Raw genomic sequence first — 27,431 nt, 5'->3', positions numbered from 1 at the left:
CGAGCTCAGGAATCTTGGAATTAAGGGGTGGAAGTTTTGAGAAATTGAATCAAGGGAGCTACACCGTCATGTTTGGATTTGTTGAATCGGATCACAACCCCCCACCCAGGGCCAAAGGTCATCCAGCAGCACCTGCCTGGAGGCGGCTCCTAGCCTGAGCAGCCTGACTGTTTGTCTGTGGACAGAAATTTGCATGTGACCCCAACTGGGTACCCAGAGCTGCCGACAAGGCAGTGACCCCTCACCCAGTGCCAGACACACACCACAGGACTGCAAGCCATAGGGCCGGGCGCTCTCTGGGGTGCCTGCACTATCTCCCACTTCCCTCCGCATAATTCCTGATAGGTAAGAAACCCCCAACCAGACCCAGGCCAGTATATGCCCAGGGGCCCCCAAACGCAGTGGGCATGCCTGTGCGCACACAGGCAGCCTGGGGAAGAGCCAGTCCAAGGCTTTCATGGAATTCTCAAGCCTCTAGGACTCAAAGGAGGTTAGTTATTACTACGGCTGAAAGGCGAGACCTCTGCTAGCCGGAGGGATCGCAGGACCCAGGCCTGACTCTGGAGCGCGTTACTGAACCAGAACAACTCCATAAGGCTGGCGCCCTTTCTGGAATCAGAGGAATGCATGTTAGCGGGAACACTGCAGGCCAACACGGGAACCTTCTGGGACGGATGACAGCCCCTGGTTTCTCCTCACACGGGTGCTCGCCTTCTCCCAGCCCATGTAATGGGTTCCTTCAGAGTTCATTTATGAATTAAGTCTAGTTTATGTTTCTTTGTTCCAAAAAAGTGTCCAGAACACCCTCTTGTTGTCACTGGGCACTCCCCCGAGGGCAGGAATCAGGGCTAGAGCCATGACAGGCGAGGGAGCTTTCCTTTCTGATGGGAGATAAAGGGAGGAGTCTTGTGAGACCCAGAGGGAGGGACGGTTCTTGATGAGGGGCCAAGGCTGGGCCTTGGGATCAGGGATCCTCCCCTGTGCTCTTGGGCCAAGGATGAACAGGGTAAGAACATCCATCTTACCTCCCCAGAGCTTGGCCCAGCAGCGGTAGGTAGACAGAGCCATTCATAGAACCTGCAGCACCACAGCGACACTGTGTGGCGGATAGACGAAACAGCAGCAGAGGCAGGCACAGGGTACCCTCGTGGATCATGGGCCATTCAGGGGCAAAGAGAGGGACCCCATAAAGGGAGAGAGTAGGCTTCTGGTTAATGGGGTGGAGAGGAGTTTAATCAGACCACTAGTGTGGTTGTGACAGGGCTGGCACTTGGTCACCTGTGTGGCGATGACATAGGCTTTGCTTGGTCTCTCTACAGAGGGGGAGGAAGGTGGTGGGGTGGGGGGGAGGACCAAGGCACTGTGGCTCTGGGGAGGCTTCAGGGAGGGGTTAAGAAGTTCTTTCCAGCGGGAGAGAAGCCCCTGGGTGGAGCCCTGGGCAGGAGTCAGATCCCAGGTCTGGTCCTGGCCTTGTGTCTATCCAGCCTCCTGCTCCAGGTTAGCCATGTTGTCATTCACATTCTGTGCCCTTAGCCCCACAAGGCCAGACACATGGAAGGGCTGGGCCGGAAGTAAAGATGGCCGATATGTTCACAGGTGTATGTGTGATGGGGAAAGAGGAGGGCTCTGGGGGGAAGGAGGACAGGGAAGGAAAGCATGGGAGAAGAAACCAGGCACAGCTAGCATATTTCTGAGCACAGCCTCATAAGATAGGTATTATTACACACACCGCTTCATAGATTAAAAAATTGAGGTTGAGTGACAATGAGCCACTTGGGCCATGAGGCCCACTAAGCTGCGTTTCCATGTGTCCCCTGCAGGTAGGCATTGTCGCTGTGTGACAGTTCTGGCTGAAGGAATGTGGGCAGAGGGGTATTCCTGTCAGGGCTGGCCTTCAGCCTCCCTGTGGGACCTTGTGGTCCTTTTGCCAGCCAACCTGGACCTGCACATGGAAACCACAGTGAAAAGATGCCGGAACTTAGTGTCCCCAGGTGGGGACCTGCCTGCTAATCAGAGATGTTGTTTTGGACTTTATGTGGGCCAACATGGTATGGCAACCTTGAGCTCTGAGAGGTTCGTCTGTTGCAGGAGATAATGTTACCAAATCAGTAAATGGAAGAGTGGGCTTCGGTTTTTTTCACCTGGTCCCCCACATTCCTGTCTTGTGGGGAGGTGAGTGAGGCTGAGGAACTGTGAGTTTCGGTAGCACCCTGCTCAAGTCTGTGTGTGTGTGTGTGTGTGTGTGTGTGTGTGTGTGTGTGTGTCTGTGTCTGTGTGTGTGCACAACAGCATGCATGTGCACACGTGGGGCTGTGTGTAATAGAACATTACAGCAAGAAGAATCTAGACTTCTCTCCCAGAGCCCACAAGCTGTCTCTGCTGCAGTTTGAACATGGAATATGCCCCCACGGTCCCACGTTTTCAGACCTTGGTCCTCTGCTTCCTCTCTGGGGAATGGTGGAGGTGGCCCTAGTGGGGGGAAGTTGGACATGTGCCCTTGAAGGTGGTAATTAGAACATCTGTCTCTTCCCCACCCACCCCACCCCACCCCGCTGGTCACCATGAGGCGACCCTCCCTGCTCCCCACCATGACGTCCTGCCTCCCACTGGCTCAGAAGCAGTAAGCTGATCAGCCATGGACTAAAACCTCCACAACAGTGAGCTAAAATTAACCTTTGATCCTCAAAGGATCAACATATCCACTTTCATGGACATTTGTGACAGTGACCGCAAGTGGACTAATAGTCTCCACAACCTATTCTTTGCCTGGCTTTGGAAGGTTAATGGGTTTCTTTGCCTGGCTTTGGAAGGCTGATGGGTTTTGCTCTTTGGTCTGTTCCTATGAAGGGCCTCTTTGGGTGTGGGTTTCCCACCCTTTGTGGGTGAAGGAGGGAGCAACAGGGCCAGGCCAGGCCAGGAAAGAGATCACAAAGGACCCCACCAAGGGAAAGGGTGAAAGGCCATGAACCTATCATGCCTCCTCTCAAGGACCATGACCAAGAGCAGCCTAGAACTACACTGACCATGCCCTCAGGGACAGAGTCCTGTTTTAAAATCAGCACTTGAATTTGAATCTTAGTGCTTCCACTTGCTGCTGAAAACATGGAGGCAAACTGCCAATCTCTCTTAGTCCTTGTTTTTATTATTACCTTTCACTGGGTCAAGTGAGTTACTGAGGCTGAGAACAAAGGTAAGTGGTATCCAAGGGTCATGACTAATGAGCCCATGTGTATATAAGAGCTGGCCAAAGGGGTGGAAGAAGTGACCCTTCCTGAAGACCAGGTCATTTGGCACTGCCAGGTGGGGTCTAATTACAGGGGCTGGAGCCAGGGCCTAGTTGCTAAGGAAACAGAAACATGGATGGAAGGCGAGGCAGAGAGAAGCCAACCCAGCTTCCTCAGCGCCTGTCCCAGGACCTTGCCTTCCACCCACTTCCTCTGGAGAATCCAGCCTCCTGCCCACCCCCAGCAGGGTTCCAGTTTCCAGCAAGCATTCCCTCCCGGGACTTCACCCACCACTTGTCCCCAGACAGGCTCTGAGCCTCCCATGCCAGGCGGAAGCCCCACCAGGGGCCACCCCACAGCCACTGGCCAGGCCCTTTGGGCTGCGTGGTTACCATTCCTGCTCCTCGTGAGCATCCGCAGGAACCTCGGGCACTCCACTCGCACGGTCTGTCCCGGCGCAGAGGAAGGCCAGCAGCTCATGTTGTCCCACAGGCCTGCACAGCCTGTGGAGAGGAACACAGACCAGTTCTGGGTACCCCGCCACGCTGTCTCTATCCCCATTTCTCTTGCCTACCTAGAGTTGCCAACAGACATTTCCAAAGTTGCCATCAGGTACTGGTTCCAGGAGGCCAGGAGCCAGTGGTGCCTAGCGAGTCCATGTTGGGACTTGTGGGGTCTAGGATCTGCCAGCTTCGTGCATGGGAAGTCCTTGGGGTTGAAGACACAGAGGAAAGAAGGAGCCAGGTATACAGAACCCGCCCCGCACCCACAGAGTCCAGTGGGATTGGTCTGAGCAGGCCCAGCAGTGACAGCAGGTTAATTCTAATACAACAGCCAGGGTCAGCATTCTTATCTCAGAACTCTTGAACTTCAGCTTGCAACAGAACTACCTGGAGGTAGGTGGGGTGGTGCGTGAAATTGTGTGCTCAAACAAGTCCTCAGCGGAGGCTGCGGCTGCTGCTCTGGAATCCACGTTGAGAACCACCGCCCCAGCAGCTCCCTGACACACACTGCTATAGTTGTTTGTGGCAGGCGTATTGTTGAAGATACCACTTGTCCCTCACTGTATTCACTTTATGAAGTGCTCTCCTGAAGGGGCAGCTGGTCCCATACAGTGAGAAGCTGAGCTCGCTGCCAACAATTCATGTCTAACTGTCCTCACTGACAGTGAATCTTGAAGCCGATTTCCCCTTTTATTTGGCTGCTAGAAAGCTCACAGCTGGATTTCTGGTTCATTTCTGGTAACTGAAAAACTCTGAAATGAACACAAAGATGGCTAGGTATCTTCCGTGCAGAAGTAGGCATTGTCTGAGCACAGCCGGTAGGATTGTCTGATTCTGTGGAGTCCGGGGCCTTTTACTATCTTTGTACAGTTTCATCCTCTGTAACTTATACTTCATAGCAATGCAGAAGATCCCTGTTCCCAGACACAAATAAACACTGTCCACTCAGTGCAACTGACCTCGCTCTGTCCCCCGCCCGGATTCAGCCTATTTTACATTCTTTTATTGTACCATTCTGTCTTGTAGTGTGGTTCTTCGAATTCTATGAATTAGTAGGAATACCTTACTGATCTCTCTTTTTTTTTCCTTACTGATTTCTTTGTCAATTAAATCAAGTGTCAGGCAGGCATGCATTTTATATTTGCCTGTGTTCTATGATTATATCCTTCAACCACTATCATTTCATATAACCACCCCTAATTCTCCTGAAGATGATCCCAGGGCTCCAGAAACCAAGGACCTTCCACCCTGTGACAGGCTCTGATGACCCAGGCCACCACCATTGAGGACAGGTATTGACAAGATGAGAAATGGGCAGCAATGTTCCCTACGAGGGGAGCAGCAGTCACCTTCATCCTCTGTGGGAACCAAGAGCTGTGCACCCCAAAGCCATGGGGAAAGGTCCAGGACTGTCCAGTCTGACAGCCTGGTGGCCAAGCCTGAGGCCCCAGCCATGTCCTTCTCTCTTTGGGTTCGGGGGAGCAGATGCTTGCTGTCTACAGATGAGGCCAAGGCCAGGAGCACAGCCTGCACCCTGCGGGTGGTGGGTGGTGAGTGGCAGCGCTTCCTGCCCGTATCTTTCCCAGGCCTCCGCTGTTGATCCTGGCAGTTGGAGGACGAGCCTGCTGGTCCTCTGGGCTGCAGCTTCTGGCTCTGGAGCCTGGGAAGTGCAAGGGGAGCATGCTGGGAGTGTGCCGCACGTGTGGGAATCGGCTGGGGGCTGACCTCCAGGCCTCACCACAAGATTCCGGTTTGCCCATTTGGAGGCCAGACCCAGGGATCCACGGGAGCCGGATCTTACTGCCTCACCACAGTTGCTGCTGCCTGAGCTCTCCAGGCCCTGCTTTGAGACTTCACCCTGCCTCTCCCTCCTTTCAAGCTGTGGGCCCAGGCCACCCCTGTTTCCCAGGAAACAGTGACACCGGCAGTCAGGGACTCACCTTCCAAGAAGGGGAGTAGAAGTCACTGCCTGTCAGCGGCTTCTGGGTGAAGATACCACTGGGTAAAGAGCTCCCCGAGAGCAGGAGCCTTGTGGACTGCCCTCCACTGGGGCCCGGATCCTGAGGGCCTGCCACAGTGAAGACACTCAAAGCCCCAGATGAATGGACCTGTGTCCCACCTCTGGCTCCCTCACTCATCCTATCCCCAAAATGCATTTCTGACTTGATACCTATGTGACTCCCGATTCCATTTCTGGCCCTGGCCCACTTCCCCACAGCCACCCATCCTGCCAGGTCTGCTTTTCTGCTAACAGGAGATGCCCATGGGACCCAGATCAACCCCATCTTACAGAGGAGGCCACTAAGCAGAGGGGGGGCAGTAGCTTCCTGAGAAATGCAGGGGCTGGAAGTGTCTCTGCCCACCCCATTCATGCCTGGTGTCATTTGGCAGCCTCTGCCCACCAGACCTGTCTGCAGTAGGTCTGGAGGACCTGGCTCCTGTAGTGTACCTAACCTCAGCCTGGTGCTGGGAACTGGGGATGGGGCTGGTGAGCAGGGTGGGTGGAGACAAGGAATGTGTTGGGCCTGGGAGGACAGGACAGGAAGGATGTAGTGGAGGAGTGGGACCTGGGCAGTAGAAGCCAAGCCTGCTACAGTGGGCTTCTGCTCCAGCAGCAGAACCAGGCGCAGAAGGAGAAAGAATGTGGGAGGATTCTAGAGCAGAGTCCATCCTGTGATTAGGAGGTCTGGGAGGAGGCTTTGAAGGCAAGAGTTGGGACATCGGCAAGGCTGTGGTTCAGGGCAAGGGCAGTGCGCATAAGAAGAGGGACCCAGGGCCAGCGAGATAGCTCAGTGGTCTAAAGCACCTGCTTAGGGCAGGCTGATCCAGCCACAAAAAGAAAAAAGAGGAGACACAGGAATGGAGTGACAGGTTTGGATACAGCCGCTTCGAGGCCAGTGGGAGCATTTGCAGGGTCAAGAACTTGGTATATGCGTTCTTCAAGGAACACAGGAGATGAGGATCCCTTAGACCGTAGGTCTCCCCAGGAATGTCTGTGAGCCTGGAGAAAGGAGCCCCCAAGCAACTCTCTGTTTTGTACCTTCCCTAGACCATCAGCAGAGCTCTGCCACCGCCCCAGAGGCTGGGCATCCCACTGCCGGCTGTAGGTGCTGCTCTCCAGGCCTGAGCAGAGAGTGTCCAGGGCTTGGCAGACCCTGGTTGACCTTGGGCTTCCCAGATGGCTTGGCCTGGTGACTTGGGCCTGGGGGCCCCTTCCAGATGACTCACTGCTTCTCTCTACTCTGAGCTACTCCAGCCTCTAGAGTTCCAGGAGGTGAGGGGTCCTTTGTCCTCCTTCCTATGTAGAGGTCTCCTTGCAGCTGCAGGATACAGGCAGTGCAATCTCCCTACTGGCTTGGGAGGCTTCAGCTACACCTGAAGCAGTGGGGCACTGTAGAGAGTGGAACAACACAGGGGCCTCTTATGCCTCTTGGAGAGAGACATTCTCGGGGCTGCTGGCAGCTGACCAGGCCATCAGGGCACTGATCCATCAGGTCTGATGATCCATGCTCAGCTAGACAGACGGGCAGAGGTGCCAGGACGTCTAAGAGCCTTCCTGAGCTGGGTCATGTCATCAGACAGAACACACAGGGACACCAAGCCTGGTGCTGGCAGAGGGTAGGAGGAGTGTCTGGGGCCAGTCGGTGGGCTGGCTGCCAGCTGGCTCACTGCCACGCCCTTTGTGTCTGTTACTCCTAGAGAAAAAGCAGTCTGGCCTGACAGGGCCATGCCAGACCTGCACTGGACACCCAAGAGACCCAGCAGATATCTCGCAGCTGGATGTCACAGCAACCCACTCTGCCCATGGGAGAGAAGAGGAACTTGGCTCCGAGAGGCACAGTGACAATGTGGTACAGGTGACAAAGCTGGTACCAGTGAAGCCGGGATCACACCTAGTCTTCCTGCTTCCCCACCAGGGAAGGATCCCACCCGCCAGGCTGCACTCGGTGGCAGCACGCAGAAGTCTCAGAAGAGTGCAGTGAGCATGCCCCACCGGGCTTCCGCTGCCAGCAGGGGCCCTCTGCTTTGCTCCCTGGGCTCCTGGCTGCCCCTTGCCAAGCTGGGCAGGGATGGGAGGTGGAGAGAGCACTTCCTGCCCAACTGAGACACCCTGTGCAGGGCACCTCTGGCAGAAAGAGACAGGCCAGGCTGCGGTGGCCACAGCATCCTGGGCCGCTGCAATCCTGAGCAGTAAACATCACCACCTAAATCATGCAGGGATGTTGCTGAGATAAGGGACTGGTTAGGGCTAGAGCATCTGACCACTGAGGGACAGCCACTGCCTCTGGAAAGCCCAGGCTAACATGAGCCTTGAGTTGCTGCTGTCCCTGAAACTACCCGGTGCAAAGGACAGGATGGAAGTCTAGGAGGTTGAAGTGAAGACACCAGGGCAAATGGTGCCAGGCCATAGACGCCATATGGCGGCGGGGGGGGGGGGCGACACATGAGGACAGAGTGCTGGATTGAGGCAGGTGCCATGAACGAGCCAGGGTAAGCCCTGGACTCAGGCGCACCCTAGGCTTGGCTCTGCCACTTTGCTCTGTGAGCCTCAGGTTCCTCATCTCTAAAATGAGCATCTTAACATTCTCCAGGATTTTTATGAGAAATGATTTATGTATGCAATAGGATATTCTTCTTTCATCTATTAACTTTGTTCTTTTTAATTTTCTTGGCATTTTTTTTCCATTTAATCTCTTCTTTCTCAAAATACTAGTAGGATATGTCGGACAGGAAAGGGGCTCTTAGCATCCTTTTTTCCTGGAGTTTCCAAAAGCCACTGGAGGATGAAAGGTATTCAGGTGTCATCTCAGTGGAGTAAATAGGAAAGCAGCAAGACTCCCTGGGGCTGGGGAGATAGCTGAGCAGTCTAAGCACCTGCCTGGCAAGCATGAGGACCCAGGTTCAATACTCAGTACCACACAGCATGCCAGCCCCAGCCCAGGCCCACCAAGCTGGCCACCATATCCAGGCATGGTGGTGCACACCTGTAATCCTAGCTCTGGGGAGGCTGAGACAGGAGAAGCTATGTAGCAAGACCCTGTACCAAATACGAAGAAGAAGGAGTGGGGGAGGGGGGGGCCGAGGGGGAGTGGGGGCAGAGGAGGAGGAAGAGGAAGAGGAGGAGGAGAAGAAGAAGAAGAAAAGAAGAAGAAGAAGAAGAAGAAGAAGAAGAAGAAGAAGAAGAAGAAGAAGAAGAAGAAGTGCTCAGACTGTGAAGAAAGGGAGGGGAAATGAACAGGAACACGGAAGGTTCCAGAAAGAACACAAGGCCCCTGCTGTCCAGCCAACCCCAGCTGGCAGGGAGGATAGCCCAAAGGAGAATGGCTATGGGAACACATCTCGATGAGACACAGACAGCCTTGTGGAGCCTGTGCCTCAGGCCACACACAAACAGGCCACCTGACTGGAGACAGGGGCTGCCGGCCACCATCCCAAGAGAGGGACCCCTGACATGGGGGAGAGGGGGAGATCCAGAAAATAACAAGGCTTAGGCTTCTGTCTCTCCAGAAGAATAAAGTCAAAGTCACATAAAATGGAAAATGTTCTATTTTCAGCCAGTGGACTGAAAATAGACTCCTTAAGGTTTGTCGCCTTTAGATTTATGAAGGCTCTGGCCTTGCACCGGGCCAAAGGTGACACCAGGCCCACCATCATCTTCCTGCCTATGGGGACATAGAGGAGGCCCAAGAGGCAAATCTGGATGGGGCAGGCCTGGGAGGAGAAAGGGCAGCCCTGGGCTCAGGTGCCCTCGGCATCTCTGCCCGGCCTCACCAGGCTGGCGCCACACCAAGAGCCCTCTGTTGATGGTGAGTGTGCCTGGTTTCCACCCACAGTGGAGCATCCATCTTCCGGTCCTTGGCTTATTTATAAATGAGTTCAGTTGGCCTGATGATAACCTCAGACTATTTCTGGAGCACTGTGACAGGCTGCGGTGACTGGGGGCCAGGAACAGCCAGGTCCCTTAGGGCCATGCGAGCTCGGGGTACTAGGGGTAGACACTGTGTCCTTCTGTGTCCCCTCCACATTCCGGATGCTCCTGGCCCTGTCCCCAGAGTCCTCCCGTAGCTTCTGCCTGTCAGCACTGGCCCTTTCCTCTGCCTGGGGACCGTCACATCCATCTCCTGAGCTGCTCCTTTCCTGGGGACTTGTCTTCCTCCCGCCTGAAGACCTCCATTCCCTGCTAATGACCAGGCTAGGAGAAAGGGCGGCCTTGGGCTCAGGTGCCCTCGGGACCTCTACCAGCCCCACCAGGCTGACGCCACACAAGGGCCCTTGCTGGCACTGACGCTCTCTCTCTTTTTTTTTTTCATGCAAAGCCCTTCCTGGGAAGATCAAGGCATCAGCTACTCCCAGTTTTGTGCTGAGTTTGAACAGAACAGATTACAAACCAGAGAATACTCCAGATTTAGATAAAAAAAAATTGGGGCTGAGGATCCTGCTTCTGTCCTATGTGATCCTGGACCCTCTGAGCCCCACTTTCTCCTCTGCGGCATGGGGATAACAATGGTAGCTACTACACGGTTGTTTTAATAATTTTAAAATGTTAAAAGGTCTAAGGTGTTATATGAAATCTACAAAGTAAGTTAAATTATTTCTGAAAAACAAGCCAAGACAAGTTGTGTTAAGAGTGAGCCGTAGGTAGCTGAGGGCAGCAGCCCCGACCTAAGGGGAGCGGGGCTGCTAAAGGAGATCAGGAGTGGGGTGGGGGGTCCAGAAGGGGCCTGAAGCTTCTTAGCGAAAATGCACTAAAAGCCAGCACGTTGAAAGGCTGATTCACACACCACGTGCAAGCCTCCAACCCAGAATGCTCTCCACAGAAGACAGACCAGGTTGGGTAGCAAATGACTCCCTGTATGAAATGTCCAAGCGGGCAGCTCCACAGAGACAGGGAGCAGACGAGCACTGCGAGTGGCTGTGGGAGGAAAGGGCGCCCAGTGATTCCTCCCTAAGTACTGGTCTTAATTTTGCTTGATGAACATGTTTTGGAAGTAGAAGTAGCGGTTGCCCAGCACTGGGAATGTACCGAGTGCCATGGAATTGTTCAATTTATTGTCACGTGAATTTCATCTAAACAAAAGCAAATTAATAAACAAATAAGAATCCATTTCTTGCCCCCTGTGCTCTGGGGTGTGGACAGATGTCTGGGCAGAGTCAAGAGGTCGGCCTGTCCTTCCTCAAAGGTGAGGTAACCAAGGCCCCGAGAACACTGGAGTCACTGGGGGGTCACACAGCACCTACCTGATGGGGCAGGACGCAGGCCTGAGTCCATCTAACAGCAGGGCCTACACATTTCCTGCCACCACACAGTCCTTCTGGAACATTCTTTCCTTAGGGAGAGAGTGTGTCCTGGCTTCTGTAAACACAGCACTAACCATCCCAGCAGAGCAGGCCATGTAGCTGTTAGGGTGACCCTGAAATGTTCCCACAAAATGTTGGGAAAGCCTTGGCTGCTTAACCTGGAATAGCTAAAAAGTTAATTTTTTATTTGTGGTAAGTATGCTGGGCTTGGTGACAGCTCTCTGACTCGCATTTCCTGTGACTTGTCCGACTTTCAAATATTAACCTCTACCCCAGGAGAACCAGGTAGCTTAACCATTAACTCTGTACCCCCAGCAGAGAGTGCCACATCCCCTTCCAGCTTGGGCACTAGGACAGAGTCTTGGGCCACAGGGAGGACCTTGGCTAAGCTCCCAGGGGACTTGCTGGCCTGAGCAAGAGACAAAGACATTGGCATCTTCCTGTCACCCCCTCCCAACTACTCTGTCCCTTTCTATTGCTCTGTCCCTCCCTGCCCCATATCTGCCCTGTCCTCCCCACTGTCCTCACACCTTACTCCATCAGCCATGCAGCCAGCAGGGCTGAAGATCTCCTTTCCCAGCATCCTCCCACCTCTCCTGCCACCAGGGATTTAAAAGCGCATTCAAAGCACCAGACCCCTTTTGCTTCCTGGAAACTGCACGGGCCAATATGAAAATCAGATGCAAGCAGCAGGGCCATCCACAAAGGGCAAGGCCAGCCCATCACCCTAACACCCACCTGTACCCACCTCCTTGGTTTGGCAGCCAGGGCTTTTGGGAATGTGGCTGGGCAAGTGGCCCAAGGGAAAGGTGCCAGTCACAGGCAGGGCTAAGCATGCAGGTGGGCAGTGGACGCCAGCCAACCATGGCAGAGGTTAGCCTGGCTGCGCAAGGAGCTGGACAGAGGCTGTGAGAGGAGCTCCCTGCTGTGAGATGCCTGCCTTCCCACCACAGCATCCTGAGGTGAGGTCAGTCAGTGGTTATTGCTCCCTCTTAGAAATGGCAAGCTGAGCAGCGCAAGGGTGGAGCCTCCTACCGGGGATGGCCAGCAGGGAGCAGCAGTGCCAAGAGCCTGCTGCCACCACACCCTCCCCGGGCCAGCCCCAGCCCGGACCCCACAGCCAGGTCAGAGCCCGGTGAAAGCCACCTGTCCTGGCTTCATAGAAGTGAGACTGTCCTGCACTGAGGCCCAGCAGACACGAGCAGGGGCCCCAGCCGCTACAAGAGCCTTAAGGAGGACCAGGGCACACCTCTGCCAGCCCAAGGCAGGCCCTGAAGATTGCCCTCGGAGGGAGATCATGGCTAGATGGCCCCACTAATTTGCATAAACCAGGCACACTGGAAACAATCACATCTCCTCAGGGCATCACTACTCCCTGCACAGCTCCCCCTCCGCACCTGTTCCCCCCACACACCCCGCAGTCAGCACTCCTGTTTGTTCCTTTCGCCCTGCTCTTAATCACATATCTGCATTCCCTCATTCACTCAGCAAGTCAGTCAACAGTCAAACGCAGCCAGTATTCAGTCCACATGGGTGCTGGGCCAAACACTGGAGAAAAAGAAGCAAGCAACACATCCCCACCCTGGGCTGGAGCAGGGAGAGGCCAGCACATACATCTCCACAGGGCAGTGCAGAGGTCCCAGGACAGAGAGAAACAGTCCTGCCAGAGCTGGGTGCTCAGCTAAACCACAGAACATTGTTCCTGGAGGAATCTAAAAAGCCCACACCTGGCACAGTGAGGAAGCGAGGGAACGGTGTTTTGGCAGAGGATTAGCACGTGCAGAGACTGAGCCAAGAAAGAAACTGCCACAGACATTCATTGTAACAGGGATCAAATCCAGGGTTACTCTACTGAAGTTATAGACCCAGTCTTTCGGAAAAATTGCTTTTTATTTTGCCAAATTGCCTGGGCTGGCCTTGAACTTTCAGTCCCTGGGCCTCAGCTTCCTGAGTACCTGGAGATAGTGTGCCCCCACTGGGCACACTGCAACTTTTGAGCACATGACCTGAGCTCACCACTACCTCTGCAGGGATCAGGGTTCAAGACCTCCTCTCTCAGGTTGCCTCCTCCTGGGGACGGGGAGGAGGAGCGCAGCTGAGACTGAGGCACCAGGCTGGCCTCGCTGGGGCCTTGCTTTCTACTGTGTGTCAAAGATAGCAAGAGGGTTGGGGGAATCAGGAGGCTGGTAACAGTGTCCCAGGAGTGCCAAGGCCAGGATCTGGCTTCCCAGAGCCGGTAGAGGAAGCAAAGGCTCAAACTAAAAGAGAGTCCTAACACACACATGTATACACACACACACACACACACACACACACACACACGCATATGCACACGCATGCATGCATACACTATGCATGTGAACTGCCTGGACACACACTGGCACCATCCACACACCTGGGCCTTTGTCACAAACACCTACCTTTCACCCCACTTGAGCAGCTCCCAGGGGCAAGTGCTGAGCACTGTGGTGCTGAGGCTCTCCTCGGGCTCTCCCTCCTCCCCTTCAGGCAGCTCCCACATCATCTGCCATCTGCACCTGCACACAGGTTCACCTCCCTCCGATTTCTGTGCTCAGCTCTCAACTCTGCACGTCTGAACCTCAACTTCTTCCCCCCCAGTTACGTCATCTGCCCTCCTTGTTCCCTCCAGATGCTCAAGGCCAACATCCGGGGCATTCTGGGTTCTCCCTGCACCCCCCAACCCCCCCACACACACACCTGGGATCCAGTTCTTGGAGAAGTCTGGATGTGACTGAGTAGCTCTCACCTGTGTCTGCCCTCCAGCCCATCGTCATTTGGAGTAGCCTGTATTTCCTCGGAGTAGACTGTGTTTCCTTGGTCCTAGCCCGCTCTGTGTCTGCCAACCTTGCTGTCCACTGCAGACCTGTACCCCTGTCATCTTTGCCAGCCATGGGAGCCCACCCATCACCCGAGCCCAGCACACTGGAATTCCAGAAATGGATGCTGCTTCCTGCCCCTGCCTTCTGGGGACTCAGTGACCAGTGAGCCTGGCACCTTTGCTCCCACATATGCTCCACCTGTCTCCTCAGTGCCCCAGTGGGACAATGCTCCATCTGCCCAGGGTGACAACTCAGCATCCACCAGCTTCCTTCCTTGTCTGGTACTGGTTTCACAGCCCTACTCATCACCTGCTTCTGGACAACCCAAACAAAGACGCCCCATTGGGTCAGTGATCCATGTACCCTGGCCAGGCCACCGCATCCCAGTGGGCTTCTCTGAACCACCTGGCATCCTTCTCCAGCCCGCCATCCATGCCACAGCAAGGGTGATCATCACAACAGATGATTGATCTCACCGCCAGCCTCGAAGACTCTCCAAGGCTTTCCTCACTCAAGGATCAGGACGAAAATCTTCCACGTGGACGGTGAGCTCCTATGTGCTGCAGCCCTGCTGCTCCCTTGCCTCCGTGCCAGGTCATAATCAGGCGTATGTAGGGCGAGCACAAACATCACTACCTCAGCAAAGCCCTTGCGGAGGTCTGGATCAATCAAGAGCCCCAGTTCTATGTGCAGGCAGAGCAGCAAGCTGTCCTTATGTCATTGTTATTTTTACATGGATTTGTGATTCATGGAGTCAGCTCCCTGCACAGAGCTGAGGGACCTGTGGCACGGACTGCCTGCTGGCCCTCCGTCTCTTCCTTCTCACTAGCACAGGCGGGGTTGTTTAAGGCAGCCGCATGCACAGCTAAGGCTCAACTGTCAGCTTCTCTGGCAGCCAAGGCTAGCTGCGCAGTCCACCGCTGGCCAGGAAGTGGAGGGCAAGCAGAAGCTACCAGCGAGCTTCAGGGAAGCTTGACCCAGAAATGCAGAGGATCCCTTCTCTTTCCTCCCTGAGGAGCTGCTGCCATTGCACCCCCACGAGGGCAGAAGCCACACATGAAGTCACAAGACAGAGGAATGCAGGCTGTCACACCAGCTCTAGCCTTTTACTGATGGTAACAAAGAAACACCTATTTAGTGAGGCCAACTCATTGAACTTGGGCCACATGGGGCAAAAACACACTCCTCAGTGCTGAGAGAGGGGTCTGCATGCTGCTGCCCTGATACCATTAAGTGCTGCATGAATAATTTTTGAATGAATGCCTTTCATTTCACACCAGTCTCTTAAAATAGATGTGGCAATTGAAGCCCAGAGACGTTAAACAACTTGGTCAAGATCGGTCACCCAACTTAAAAGCCTGGTTTTTTTTTTTTTTAATTCAAGTAAAACGATACAATCTAAATGAACCATGAGCCATTTAAGTGCACCATCCAGTACTGTTCGGCACCATCACAGCACCACGTCACCTCTCCTAGCCTAAGCCATTTCCGTAGCTTCTCAAAGGAAACCCTGTACCCATCAGACAGCCACTCCCTGTTGTCCCTCACCTCATCCCTTGCCACCACTAATGCAATTTATATCTTTATAGATTTGCCTAATCTGCACATTTCATATATACGTGGAGTCGTATGATGTGTGAATCTTTGCATCTGGTTTATTCCATTTAGCACCAGGTTTTCAAGGTCCATCCATACTGTAGCATGTATTGGTTCTCTCTCTCTCTCTCTCTCTCTCTCCTCTCTCCTCTCTCTCTCTCTCTCTCTCCCCCTGCCCTGCTGGAAGGAACCCAGGGCTTCAAGCAGGCTAAGCAAGCATTCTGCCATTGCCATTGACATACCGCTTCTTTTCTTTTCTTTTTTTGGGACAGGGTCTCACTATATAGTTCATACCGGCCTCACACTCATTATGGAGCACAGGTTAACCTCAAACTCGTGTATCTTCCTGTCTCAGCCTCCTGAGTGCGGGAACTATAGGTGTGCTCCACCGTGGCTGTCTTTATTCATTTTCTTTCTTTGTTTTTATGTATTTTGTACAGGGTCTACAGGGTCTCACTGCACAGATTGGACTCGTAATGATCTTCCTGTTCTTAGTTTCCCAAGTGCTGGGATTACAGGCATGCACCACCACGCCCAGCCGTAATCACAGTCTCAGCGCACGCTGGAGCCAGGGCCAGCAAGGCACACGGGGGATCCAACCTTCTTTATTCATTTCAAAGCTGAATAATACTCCATTGTGTAAGGGTGTCACACTGTTTATCCATTCATCGACTGATGAATATTTGGGTTATCTCCACTCTTGGGTATTACAAAAAATGCTACAAATGTTTGAATACTTAGAGTGTTTCCTTAATACCACATGCTTACATGATAAAGAACAAGAAAAGAAGTTAAGCATAGGAAGGGTGAAATGAATATTTAAATATAGAGCTAATTATCAAGTGCTGATTAATATTTAGTACTTAAATCAGCAATATTTACAAAGCACTTGTATCCTACACACTTTATCTCATCTAGCGTATGTGCTGCCGAAGCGAGCACACTTTATCTCCTCTAGAAGTACACATTATCACCTACATTCTACAGAAAACTGAGGCCCAGAGAGCCCAATGGCTTATCCTTAGTCACTCAGCCAGCGAGCGTCAGAAACACAAGACACCAGGGTCTCTGGCCCCACACTGCGTTTTCTCCTTCTTCACTCATCAAATGGGCCGTGAAGGTGACATAGCAATGAGAGATGAGCCACCTTCCATGGCAGATCTCACCTTGCAGAAGTCTGCACGCAGGAGCTGATGGTAAGGAAGGGCTGTCTGCCCCCACATGCCCCATCCTGAGTGAGCACAGACTGCTTACCAGCCCCCTGCTGTGTGCGTGGACAAAGCTAGGTCGATCCCACATCCCCTCCTGGCCCAGGAGACCTGGACACAAGTGCATGCTCAGCCGAGAGAGTCCCATACCTGGTGCTAGCGGCTCCAGGTCCAGATCACCCTTCTCGTCCCTGGAGAGCTCCTGCAGGCACTGGTCTTGCTCCTCACGCAGCACGCGCAGCACATCACACAGTCGGGTCAGGGCTCCAGCCTGCAAGGCCAAGACCAAGGGTGCTCATCACTGCTGCCTGTCGATCCTACCATGCACAGGTTCTCTGGGAGCAAGAACGGGGCTAGAGACCGGGCATTCAAAATGAGGAAGGCGAAGCCCACAGGGGCTCCTGGTCAGCAGGGAGGCAGAGGCAACCACTCTAGGACAGAGTTCAGTGCACAGGCACGACAGCCAAGCTGCTTTCCTGGTCTGCAGCTTGTCCGCTCTTAGGTTATTGGAGGCCTCCAAGTCCAACCAGCTTCCTGCTTCCTGCACATGCCGCTGTCAGTGTGTAAGGCTAACTACTTGATTGCTCTCTTTTGTTTTTGAAAGAAGAGTTTGGATTCAGACAGCTCTTTGGAATCTGCACTCGGCCATCTTCTTGTCTCATAAAAGAGCATGTGTCGAGGCACACAAAAGTGCCTGCAGGAGGAAGTGGACAGAACGGAAGAGGGACAGACACGCGGTCCTGGATTCCTGGCTCTTCTGAAGTTACACTTTCATAACATCGTCACCGCCATGTTCAAGATTATAAAGACAAGCATAAGCAGTCTTCGCTTTCTTCTAGTTTGGAGCCTGTGCATCTGCCCACTTTTCACTAACGCTGTCATAAAGGATTTACCAGCTGTCAGCAGCAGGTCTTCTTCCCCTACTCCATGACACCAGCTGGCCAAGCACTGTGGTCCCCACCATCACCTCTCCTGGCCCAGAGCCTGTGCTAAAGCACAGCAAGCCCTTGCAGGCATTGGTCTGAGAGCCACACATGTTCTCTCCCCCCACCCTCAGCCCTGCGTTTCTCTCATTTATTCCAACTCAACACAGCTAATAATGATTTGTTTTGTTTTGTTTCATGCAGTACTAAGCACAGAATCTTAGTGCACCACTTAGCTATAGCCCCAGATCCTAACGACTGAACCACATGCTGTTGAAATTCTCACAGTGAAACTCCTGCTCCTTGATACTCACACAGGAGACTGGTTCCAGGACTCTTGCCCCTCAGGATACCAAGAGCCACAGCTGCTCCAGCCCTTACATAAAGTGATGTAGCATTTGCCTATAACCTACAGGTATCCTCCATATACTTCCATCATCTTCTAGACGACTTGTAATACCTAGTATAATGTAAAAACTTTGCATAAAGTTGTTGTAACATTTTTCAGGGAATGAAGATAAGAAAATAGTCTGGTAAAATATAAATAGTCTAATGAAGATAAGAAAATACGGGTTCAAGTATTTCAGTTCATTGATTTGAGGCCCAACTGCAGTTGCCCTAAGAATACAGTAATTGTCAGGAGTGCTGCCCCTGACACCTGGCCTACATACTGGGGCCCTTCTCCTCTCCCTCAGGGGGTCTCACCTGGTCTTAGCCAAGACTAAAGTCACTCTCAAAGTTGGCAAAGTGCTGGATAATCAAACAGGTATATAATGGCTGATACACTGTGTCAACTTGAGAAGCTCAGCTAAGTAACTCAGCAGCTATACATCCTGGGGGTGTAGAGGGCATGCCCCTCCTGCTCTAAGAAGTCATTCATTGTATCAACTTGAGAAGTTTAGAAGCTTAGCTAAGTGGCTCAGCAGGGGGCCAGGGTGCTCGCTTTGTAAACATCCGGAGCCTATGCAAGAGGAGGGCCTGGGGCGGGAGAGATGGCTCACTGGTCTAAAGCACCTACTTGGAACAAGCTTGGCAAAGCACAGGGACCGCGGTTCAATCCTCCAGCACCACATGCCGGCCATGCCCCCTGGTGGGCTGAGCTGGCCACACACACACACACACACACACACACAATAAAATGTTAAAATTAAAAAAAAAAAGAGGAGGGCCTGGAGGTGGTGAGGGCTACACCCACCCCAGGCGGAGCGCCTGCCTACTAGAAAAGGGAAATGAGGAAGGACTGCTTGCTGGTTCTTTTGGAGGAGCCAGTCTTCGCCTTTGGCTTGGGCATTGTGTCCTGGCTTTGGCACAGACTGTTCTGTTTCCGCCCGAGACCCTTTAGCCTTTGTTGTACAAGCAGACTCTTTGGCCTTCTGGCATAGATTCCTCAACCTTCCATTGCAGACCCATCAGCCTGATACAGACTTGCACAAACGCTGCAGTGAGCTCCAGACCTTGGACTCAATCCTTCAGTCCCAGGTGTGCAGGCACCCTCTGCACCTTCCTCCTCTGACTCTGTGGCTGACTGTTGTAAGCCAACCTTGCCATTTCTTATACCTGTGTACATCTTCCGTTCTATCTGTTTCTTTAGTAAATGCTGACTGATACAAGGCACAATCTTGTAATGCATTTAGGGAATCTCACATATTGGCCCATAATGGCCTCTGGTCAACTCACCCTATGTCTGCAAATCCATTCCCCACATGAGGAAAGCCTTATACAGACTCTGTAGCAGCTGTACAGCAAATAGGATAAAAGACCAGCTTCCAAGAAGATGCACCTCACATAGTATTCCCTACTACGTCCGGTAAACGCAAATTAAATCTTGGATTTTTTTTTTTAAAAGGAAGACTCTGAAAGATAGAGAGAAAAAGGCAGATGGGCCAGAGGAGTGACACAGAGGTAAGTTTCACCTCCGACATCGTAGTCTTAGAGCCGAGGAAGTTGGCAATAAGGAAACACCACGAGGCACAGACCCAAGAGCTCTAACAAAAGCCTGGTCTCTCTAGCCAAGGACAGGACAGGGGCAATTAAGCAATAACTGCCCTGTTCCCTTTGAACCCCAGAGAAAAAGCCCCACCACTACCTCCCAGAAAAGGCCAAGAAGGAAGTCAGGCATTTCACATTGCCAGGCTGCAACAGGTGCCCAGCCTTGGAGGTGCTGGAAGCTAACATGTGTTCACGGGGGCTGCAAACCCAGCCAAGAGGATGGCAGAAAAGACAAGTAGGGAGCTGGAACTGCCATCCCTGCTGTGGGCAATGAAAAGCGCCCCCCTGCTCATGGCCCAGTGAACACAGCCTCTACGCCAACTCAGAAAGTAGCGAGGCCCCCCCCCCCCGCTCCCAAGGATGCTCTCACAGGAGGCTGGTGGGAAGTCAGGACTTTGCCCCTCCAAGTGGGGATGAAGCCATCTGCATTGCACTCTTCTTAGTGGCGACCCTGGGGGTGCTGATACGTCTACTTCGCCCGCCATCACCAGCAGCTAGAAGCATGCTCCTGCTCCTCATAGGTGTCAAAGAAAGCACAGTGGGGAAGCCGGACTTCTGTTCAGCTAGTACCAGATTTCCCAGAAAAGAAGACCTAACCAGAAAATAAGCCTTATCTGATTTGCACGATGCTTGCAATAGAAGCCCTAACTGAAAAATAAGCCCCGGTTAAGGTCACCAGGCAGACACTCACATTTAGTGCATCCAACACATGACAGATATATTGGGTTATAAAATGATATTAATATATAATTTAAATAGAAAAATAATACTATTGATATTAGTGCTTAAAATCAATTATGTTATAAATTATAATTAAGTATTTGTAAATACGCAAGCAGATGCTTTTGGACAAGAGGAAAAAAAAAAAAAAAAAAAACCTACGTCAGGGCTAGAGAGATGGCTCAGGAGCATGGGTGCCTGCCTGGCAAGCACAAGGTCCAGAGTTTGAGACCCAGCCCCAGAACCAGGAGTGGTGGTGTGTGCCTGTAATCCCAGCACTTGGGAGGTTTAGACAGGAAGATCTCTGCGAGTTTAAGACCAGCCTGAGGGCAACAAAAAGTGAGCACAAGGCCAGCCTGAGCTATGTAGTGAGACTCTGTCTCAAAAAATAAAAATAAAATAAATAAATGTGTTAAAACCTATGTAAACAGGTATACTCCAACTTATTGCCAAATGACCAATAAAAGTTCAGACACAAGGGCTGGGGATATAGCTCAGTAGCACAGTGCCTGCCGGGCAAGCATGATATCCTGAGTTCAATTCTCGGTACAAAAAAGTTTTTAAAAAGGGGGGAAAGGAAAATAAATAAATAAAATTGAAAATGCACACATAAAAAAAGAGTTCGGAAACAACACATGAATAACATGTGCACTTGCCAACCAAGTATCTAATATGAATCATAGAATTAAATGTTATGCATTGTAGTGGATGTGCTTTAATGTACTCATGTGACATAAAAAGAAAACATTTTCTGAATTTTGGTGCCCACAATTTTTTTGGTCACTCTTCTGTGGACATCATTCTTCGCTAGCATCACTTTGGTTGCCACTCCTGTATTTAATGGAAACTTTGTGTTGCCCTGCCTGCAAAAGATCGGGACCTGGTGAAGAACTCACGGGACAGCACCACTGACGGCGGCGGCATCAGGGCACTGCGGGCAGGCTACACGGACCGGAAGTGGACTTTTAGGAAGAGCTCTGTTACTGGACATGAGAGGCTGAGGCCAAAGATTCTACAGGAAATGGACACACAAGAAATTCAGGCTGGAAGCTGGGGTTTGGAGAATGTGACAATATTTCAAATGAAGATGACGTGACTATTTAAACAAACATAGCTTTTTGTACATGAATAAATGAATAACAAGATTGTTGCACATTCAAAATAACACATCTCCTGAAAATGAACCCTATTGTGTCTTTTGTAGCAGAAATTAATATAAGATCCAATCCTATTTTCAGGGAAATGCAGTAGTTAGGAGACACTGTCAATTTACCACCTTCACCTTTCACAAAAACCCAAATAAAAGAGAGCTTCAAATAAGAAGCAAAGTCTAATAATGTACTATGAAAATGTCCAATTTTCAACCAAAAATCACTGTTACATCAAGAGCCAAGGAGATGTCAAATTGAATAAAAAAGACAATCGCAAAAAGAGAGGTGGCAGGGTCGGGGGAGAAGAGGGAGAGACAGAAACAGAAACAGAGATACAGGAGGGAGAAAGAAAGAGAAAGAGAGAGAGGCTCAATCAAAAATATGAAAGAAAAAGAAAATTTAGAGATCAAGGAATAATTTTAGAACTGGAAAATAACAAATAAAAGCTCAGCAGATGGGCTCAACAGCTAAATGGTAATGATGGTGGAGCGAGAGGACAGTGAAAAGAACTGGGAAGCTAGAAAACAGAGTAGAAATTACTCAGTTATAAACAGTGGTGGAAAAATAAACTGAACATAAAAATTGTAACACGTAGAACACTAATATTTAAAATCTAATGTTAACTTCTTAGGCATTTCAAAAGCGAAAGACGTTTGGGCTGAAAAATCATTCCAAGACATGAAGGCCAAAAAACCCCCAAATTTGACAAAACACATTTAAATTTAACAGGCTGTGCAAACTCCAAAGAGGTTACATATAATGAAGGCCAAGTCAAGGCACTTCATAATATAGTTTTTGAAAACTAAAGACAAAAAATACAGAAAGCAAACAGAAAAACTACATTTTCCCTATAAGGAAAAAATCAACCTTTAAAATGCCCACTGATTTTCCATCACTCCATGGATGCCCAAAGAAAGTGGTACAGTATTTGTCAGGTGTCACAATGAAAGAACTGTCGGTCCTGAATCTTATATCCATTAAAGATATCCTCCAAGAACAAAGCAAAGCTGAGGCATTCTCAGGTAAGAAAAGCTAAAAGAATTTGGTGCCAGCAAATATGCCCTAAATCAAATGGCTAATGGAAATTTTCTAAACAGAAAGAAAAAGATAAAAGAAGGAAGATGAGCATATCAAGAAAAAAAGAACCCAGGTAGAAAAAAGTAGGTAAATGCTTTCCTTCCCCTCTTCAGTTTTCTAAGTTATGTTAATGGTGGAAGCAAAAATTCCAACACTATCTGATGTGGTTCTAAATATTTAAGACAAGTATGTACGGAGGATGATGAAGGGGTATAAATCGAGGTAAGATTCTACACTTCCCTTGAACTAGGAAAATGATGATCCAGTAGTTACATACCCATAATATAATACCTAGAGCAACTGCTAAAAGACTATTTAAAGAGATACACTAAAAACACCATAGATTAATCAAAATAGAATTTAAAACTCTTTTTAGAGCTATACATACTGGTACATGCCTATCATTGCAGCAATCCAGGAAGCTGAGTCAGGAGGATCCCAAGTTTGAGCCCATCCTGGGCAATCTAGCCACTCAGTGAGGCCCTGTCTCAAAATTTAAAAATAAAAAGGGGTGATGGTGTAGCTCATTGGAAAGGCCCTGAGTTCAATACCCAGTCCTTTATTTCCCCCCAGAAGGGAAAAAGCATTCAAGTAACCCACAAGAATGCAGAAAAATGAATAAACAAACAAATGTAAAACAAAACATGCAATGGCAGATATAAGCCTTTCCACATCAATATAACACTAAATGTAAATGGTCTAATTATATCAACCAAAATAGGTACTGGCAGGCCGCATTTCAAAACATATCTAAGGGGCTGGGGAGATAGCTCCATGATCTAAGTGCCTGCCTCGCAAGCGCAAGGACCGGGGTTCAATCTCCAGTACCACATGCTGTGCCAGCCCCATGCCAAGCTATCCACCAAAACCAGGTGTAGTGGCGCATGCCTACAATCCCAGTGCTGGGGAGGCTGGGACAGGAAGATCGCTGCAAGTCTGAGCTACATAGCGAGATGCTGTACCAAATAAATAAACTAATAAAAGATTCTTTTAAACACAAACTTTAAATTGTCTATAAGAAATTTAAATGCTAAAATATTTAAATAAAATGATACCAAAAGGTCCCAAGTTCGATCTCTGGAACAACAACAAGAAAAGATATATAGGCAGATTGAAAGGATGGAGAAAAGTAAATCATGAAAACCTGGAACAAAGGAAGCCAGAGTGACTATATTAACCTTAAACACCATAAAGCACAAAACAGCTAGAGACAGAGACACTGCATAATGATTAAAAAAGCAAAGGCACCAAAAACTACAGAACAATCCTAAGTGCGTACGGCATAAAACAAAGCCATGCCAAAAACAATAAACTTGAAAGAATAAATAGACAAACTACAATTTTAGTTGGAGACTACACACCTTCTCTTAACAACTGATAGACAATCAGCAGGGATACAAAAAAATACCATTAATCAACACAATCTAATCAGCATTCATAGAACACTCCACAACCTCAGCAGAATATATATTTTCATCAAGAGCCCATAGATTATATACTAATACAACCATATTCTGGGCCATAAAAAACTTCTGAACTTTTTTTTTTTTTGAACTTTTTTAAAGAACTAGAACTATACAGAATGTGTTCTCTACCTATAATGGACTGAAATCAAATAGCAGTAACAGAGAAAATAGAGGACAATTTCTAACAGAGAAATTCAGCACACAGCTCTAAACAATATATGTTAAATATTGATAATTAATCAATGAAATCCATCAAATTAACAGATAAAGAAGAAAAAGCACATGAAAAGATAAATCAATACAGAAAAATTATTCAACAAAATTCAACATCCATTCATGAAAAAAGAACCACTACAGGAAACAAAAAGAGGGAGAATTCCCTCAACTTGATCAGGAGAATATCAAAAACTCTACGACTGAAACAAAATGTTGAGAGACTGAATTTTTCCTTTAAGAATGGCATTAAAGCCAGAATGTCTACAATCCCAATTCTTATTCTACATACTACTGGAAGTTCTAACCAGCACAATAAGGCAAGAAAAAGAAAGAACAGCATGTAGATCAGGAAGGAGGAACGTTTATTTGCTGATACATGCTTGCAAAGGACAAAGTCATAAGGAATCTAGAAACACTTCCTAGAACTAATATGTCCAGAAAGGCCTCAAGCTATAAGGTAAGCACTCACAAATGAACTGTGCTTCCAGTGCTAGCAATGTACAGCTTAAAACTGCAATACCACTTCCTGTTAGCCTTCATTATTGTAAGCAATGAGATCAACTAACTTAGAAAAATTTATTTTGGCTTAAAGTTTTATAGATGTCAGCCCATAACCAATGAACTTTCATTGACTTGGACTGTGGCAGCACAGCAGGGCCAGGCATATTCTGGAGCACTCTATTCTGCTCAGGGCTGGGAAAGAAAGAGAAGAGGGCCTGGAGAGTGCCACTGTCCCTTGCAAAGGTATGCTTCAATGACCTGGAGATCTCCCACTAGGCCTCACTTAAAAGTTTCTACCAAGCTGGTAAATAAGACTTTAAACACATGGGATTTGGGGGAGCATTTCATATGCAAAGTACAACACACTTAGAATTGGCTTTTAGGCCTAAGTATAATTCTGATACCCATAGATAGAACTTCTATGCCAAGAACTACATCATGCTGATGAAAGAACTCATAGGTCTAAGAACTCATAGGTCACTGATTTACAAGTGGCTCGATTCCCTAACACCCTCAAGGGGCCTACCTTCCTGAACATCAGAGCTCAGCCACACAACATGCTGCAGGAAGGCATGACTTGTCTTGCCTTGTGATCATGTGACTGACTGGGAGCTGTGATTTGTGAACATTGCCCATCAACACCAGAGAAGACTGGACCACTTATCCTTGGGCTGAGAAAACATTCCAATGCAAAATATGCCACTCAATGCCTATAGTTCTCCTGCCACGGTAAAGCTGGAAATCCTAAGCCAAACCATCGCAAGCTGAGTACTCTGTAATTTCAGACAAGGAATTGCTGGATCATATGGTAATACTGTCTTTAATTTTTTTTTGAACCACTAAACTATTTTCCCTAGTAGCTACATCATTTTACATTCCCACCAGCCATCTGCCAGGGTTCCAATTCTTCCATGTCCTTGCTGACCCTTATTATTTTATTATTGTTATTATTTTATGATGGGCTCCCTAGTGGGCACAAAAGGGTTCATCTTGTATTTCTTATAACTCATGATCTTTCCACTAGAATGTAATAAGCCTAAATCATTTTGTATGGTGGGAATATGTCAATGAAAGAAGTACTTGGGGTCCACTGGGGTTTGTATGACAAGAACAATATTTTACTAAAAGGCCTAAGTCCATGACTTTTAGATGGTGACCAGTGGAAAAGAAGGTTGGGTCATCACAGTGGCTTAAGTGGCTGGGAAGAGCACGGTGCTCAGGGGAACAGCCACCAGGAAGGTCTGCTGGCAAGAGAAGACGAAACAATCTAGATTAACTGAAAGAAGGGGAAGAGAGATCAATCCGTACTGTCAAAATGTGCAGGTGTATTTAAATATGCATTTTGTGTGCTTATTAACTTTAAGTTATTAAGTATGGGTTTCCTTGAATTACACATGAGAAAAAGATAAAAGATGAAAAATTGCTAAACAAAATAAGTGGGCTTCATGTCTGCAGATCCACTGAAACAGTTTGAAAAAGTGTTGTTTTTTTCTTGTACTTGTACTGATAACATACAAAGTGCACTAGTTAAGCAGTTTAAAATGAAAAGTAGCAGTTCTCGCCCCTAATCTCACCTGTTCTCTAGGTGTCACTGCTTTTAGCTCTACTTTATTTTCATTTTTATCCTCATATTTTAATATTAAGTAGTTATTTTGCTACTTTTTGGTTTATTGAGACATCCACAGCTTCCTTCTACATAAGACAGAAAGAATTAGATTTTTTTTTTTTTTTTTTTTTTTTTTGGTGGAACTGGGGATTGAACTCAGGCCCTTGCGCTCGCCAGAGAAGCACTTATTCCACTGAGCCATCTCCCCAGCCCCAAGAATTAGATATTTTTAAATATCCCTTCCTATTTTTCTTCCCCTAGATTACATATTCTTCTTTTCACTTAATTTTTTAGTGAAATAAATGGTTTGCATTGATGATGACTGCTTTGGGCAATGAAATCTCGTTCGCTGCTGAGTCAAGTCACGTAAAATGATTATGGCTCTTGTACATTTTGTTTTTCCTGAGGCCAGTAATGCTGGGCTGGTCCATCTGATTAGCTGCTATGTACCTACGGCTAATTTCTCTAAGTGGTCCCAGAGCTCTGTTACATACATCAATAGTCCCATTTATTTTTCCTCTGGAGAGCTCTCCCCCAGGTCCCTCTTCTGCCTACTCTCCTGGGGTCCGCTACCTGGCTGTGGCATGGGTGTCACCTTCCCCTTCCTCCCCTCCTGCGTGGACTCCTGTTTTCTACATTCTGTGTTGTTTTCCTTCGTTTGCTCTCTTGTTCTACAGACGCACAGAATTTTCCAGTAATTTCTCTGAAAACATACATGGGTAGTACATCTTTTTTCACAGTGCTGGGGATCCAGCCCAGGGCCTTGCATGAGTAACATGCGGCCTGCCACGGGACCACACATCCCAGCCCTAGGAAAACTTCAATCAATTTCATACTAATAATTTGGGCAGAGAATTCTAGGTTGAAATCACTTTCTTCCCAAATTTTGAAGGCATTTCTCCTTTTCTCTTCCTATGCAGTTGCTAACGAGGCCAACCCGATTGCATATCTTTTGTCTATGAAAGTTTTTCCTTTACAATTATTTAGGGTGTGTTTGTTTTTAGTCATTTTGAAATATCTTAGCAAAGCTGTTCTCTTTTTGCTGAGCAGGTATCCAAGAAAGACAGTCTTCATTTCTGGAAATTGTTTAAATGCTTTTTATTTTAATCATT

General features: G+C 49.1%; 1 protein-coding gene and 1 long non-coding RNA gene across 6 annotated transcripts in view; one reads left to right on the top strand and one right to left on the bottom strand.

Moving 5' to 3' along the window:
• Nucleotides 1-27,431, bottom strand: part of Sctr (secretin receptor) — a 92,716-nt gene that overhangs the window by 55,816 nt on the left and 9,469 nt on the right. Inside the window, exons 2-3 of one of the 5 annotated variants that reach the window (XM_023709721.1) lie at nucleotides 16,821-16,941; nucleotides 3,617-3,727 (exon numbers count right to left, since the gene is read on the bottom strand). In XM_023709721.1, coding sequence (XP_023565489.1) covers nucleotides 3,617-3,727; nucleotides 16,821-16,941 — 232 coding nt within the window. Of the gene's footprint in view, nucleotides 1-505; nucleotides 698-3,616; nucleotides 3,728-3,798; nucleotides 4,103-5,667; nucleotides 5,726-16,820; nucleotides 16,942-27,431 lie in introns of those variants that run through there. The other 4 variants (XM_023709724.1, XM_023709723.1, XM_023709720.1 and 1 more) reach the window with 4 other exon arrangements.
• On the top strand, nucleotides 266-15,080 carry LOC111815306. Its single transcript, XR_002820017.1, has 3 exons — nucleotides 266-345; nucleotides 7,427-7,584; nucleotides 13,811-15,080. It is a non-coding gene; the product is annotated as an uncharacterized LOC111815306 (long non-coding RNA).

Source organism: Octodon degus, unplaced genomic scaffold (assembly GCF_000260255.1).
Source record: "Octodon degus isolate 3935 unplaced genomic scaffold, OctDeg1.0 scaffold00014, whole genome shotgun sequence".
In the NCBI taxonomy this organism is placed as follows: Eukaryota; Metazoa; Chordata; class Mammalia; order Rodentia; family Octodontidae; genus Octodon; species Octodon degus.
The sequence above is the reverse complement of the archived record's forward strand: the minus strand, read 5'-3'. Positions and strand labels throughout refer to the sequence as shown.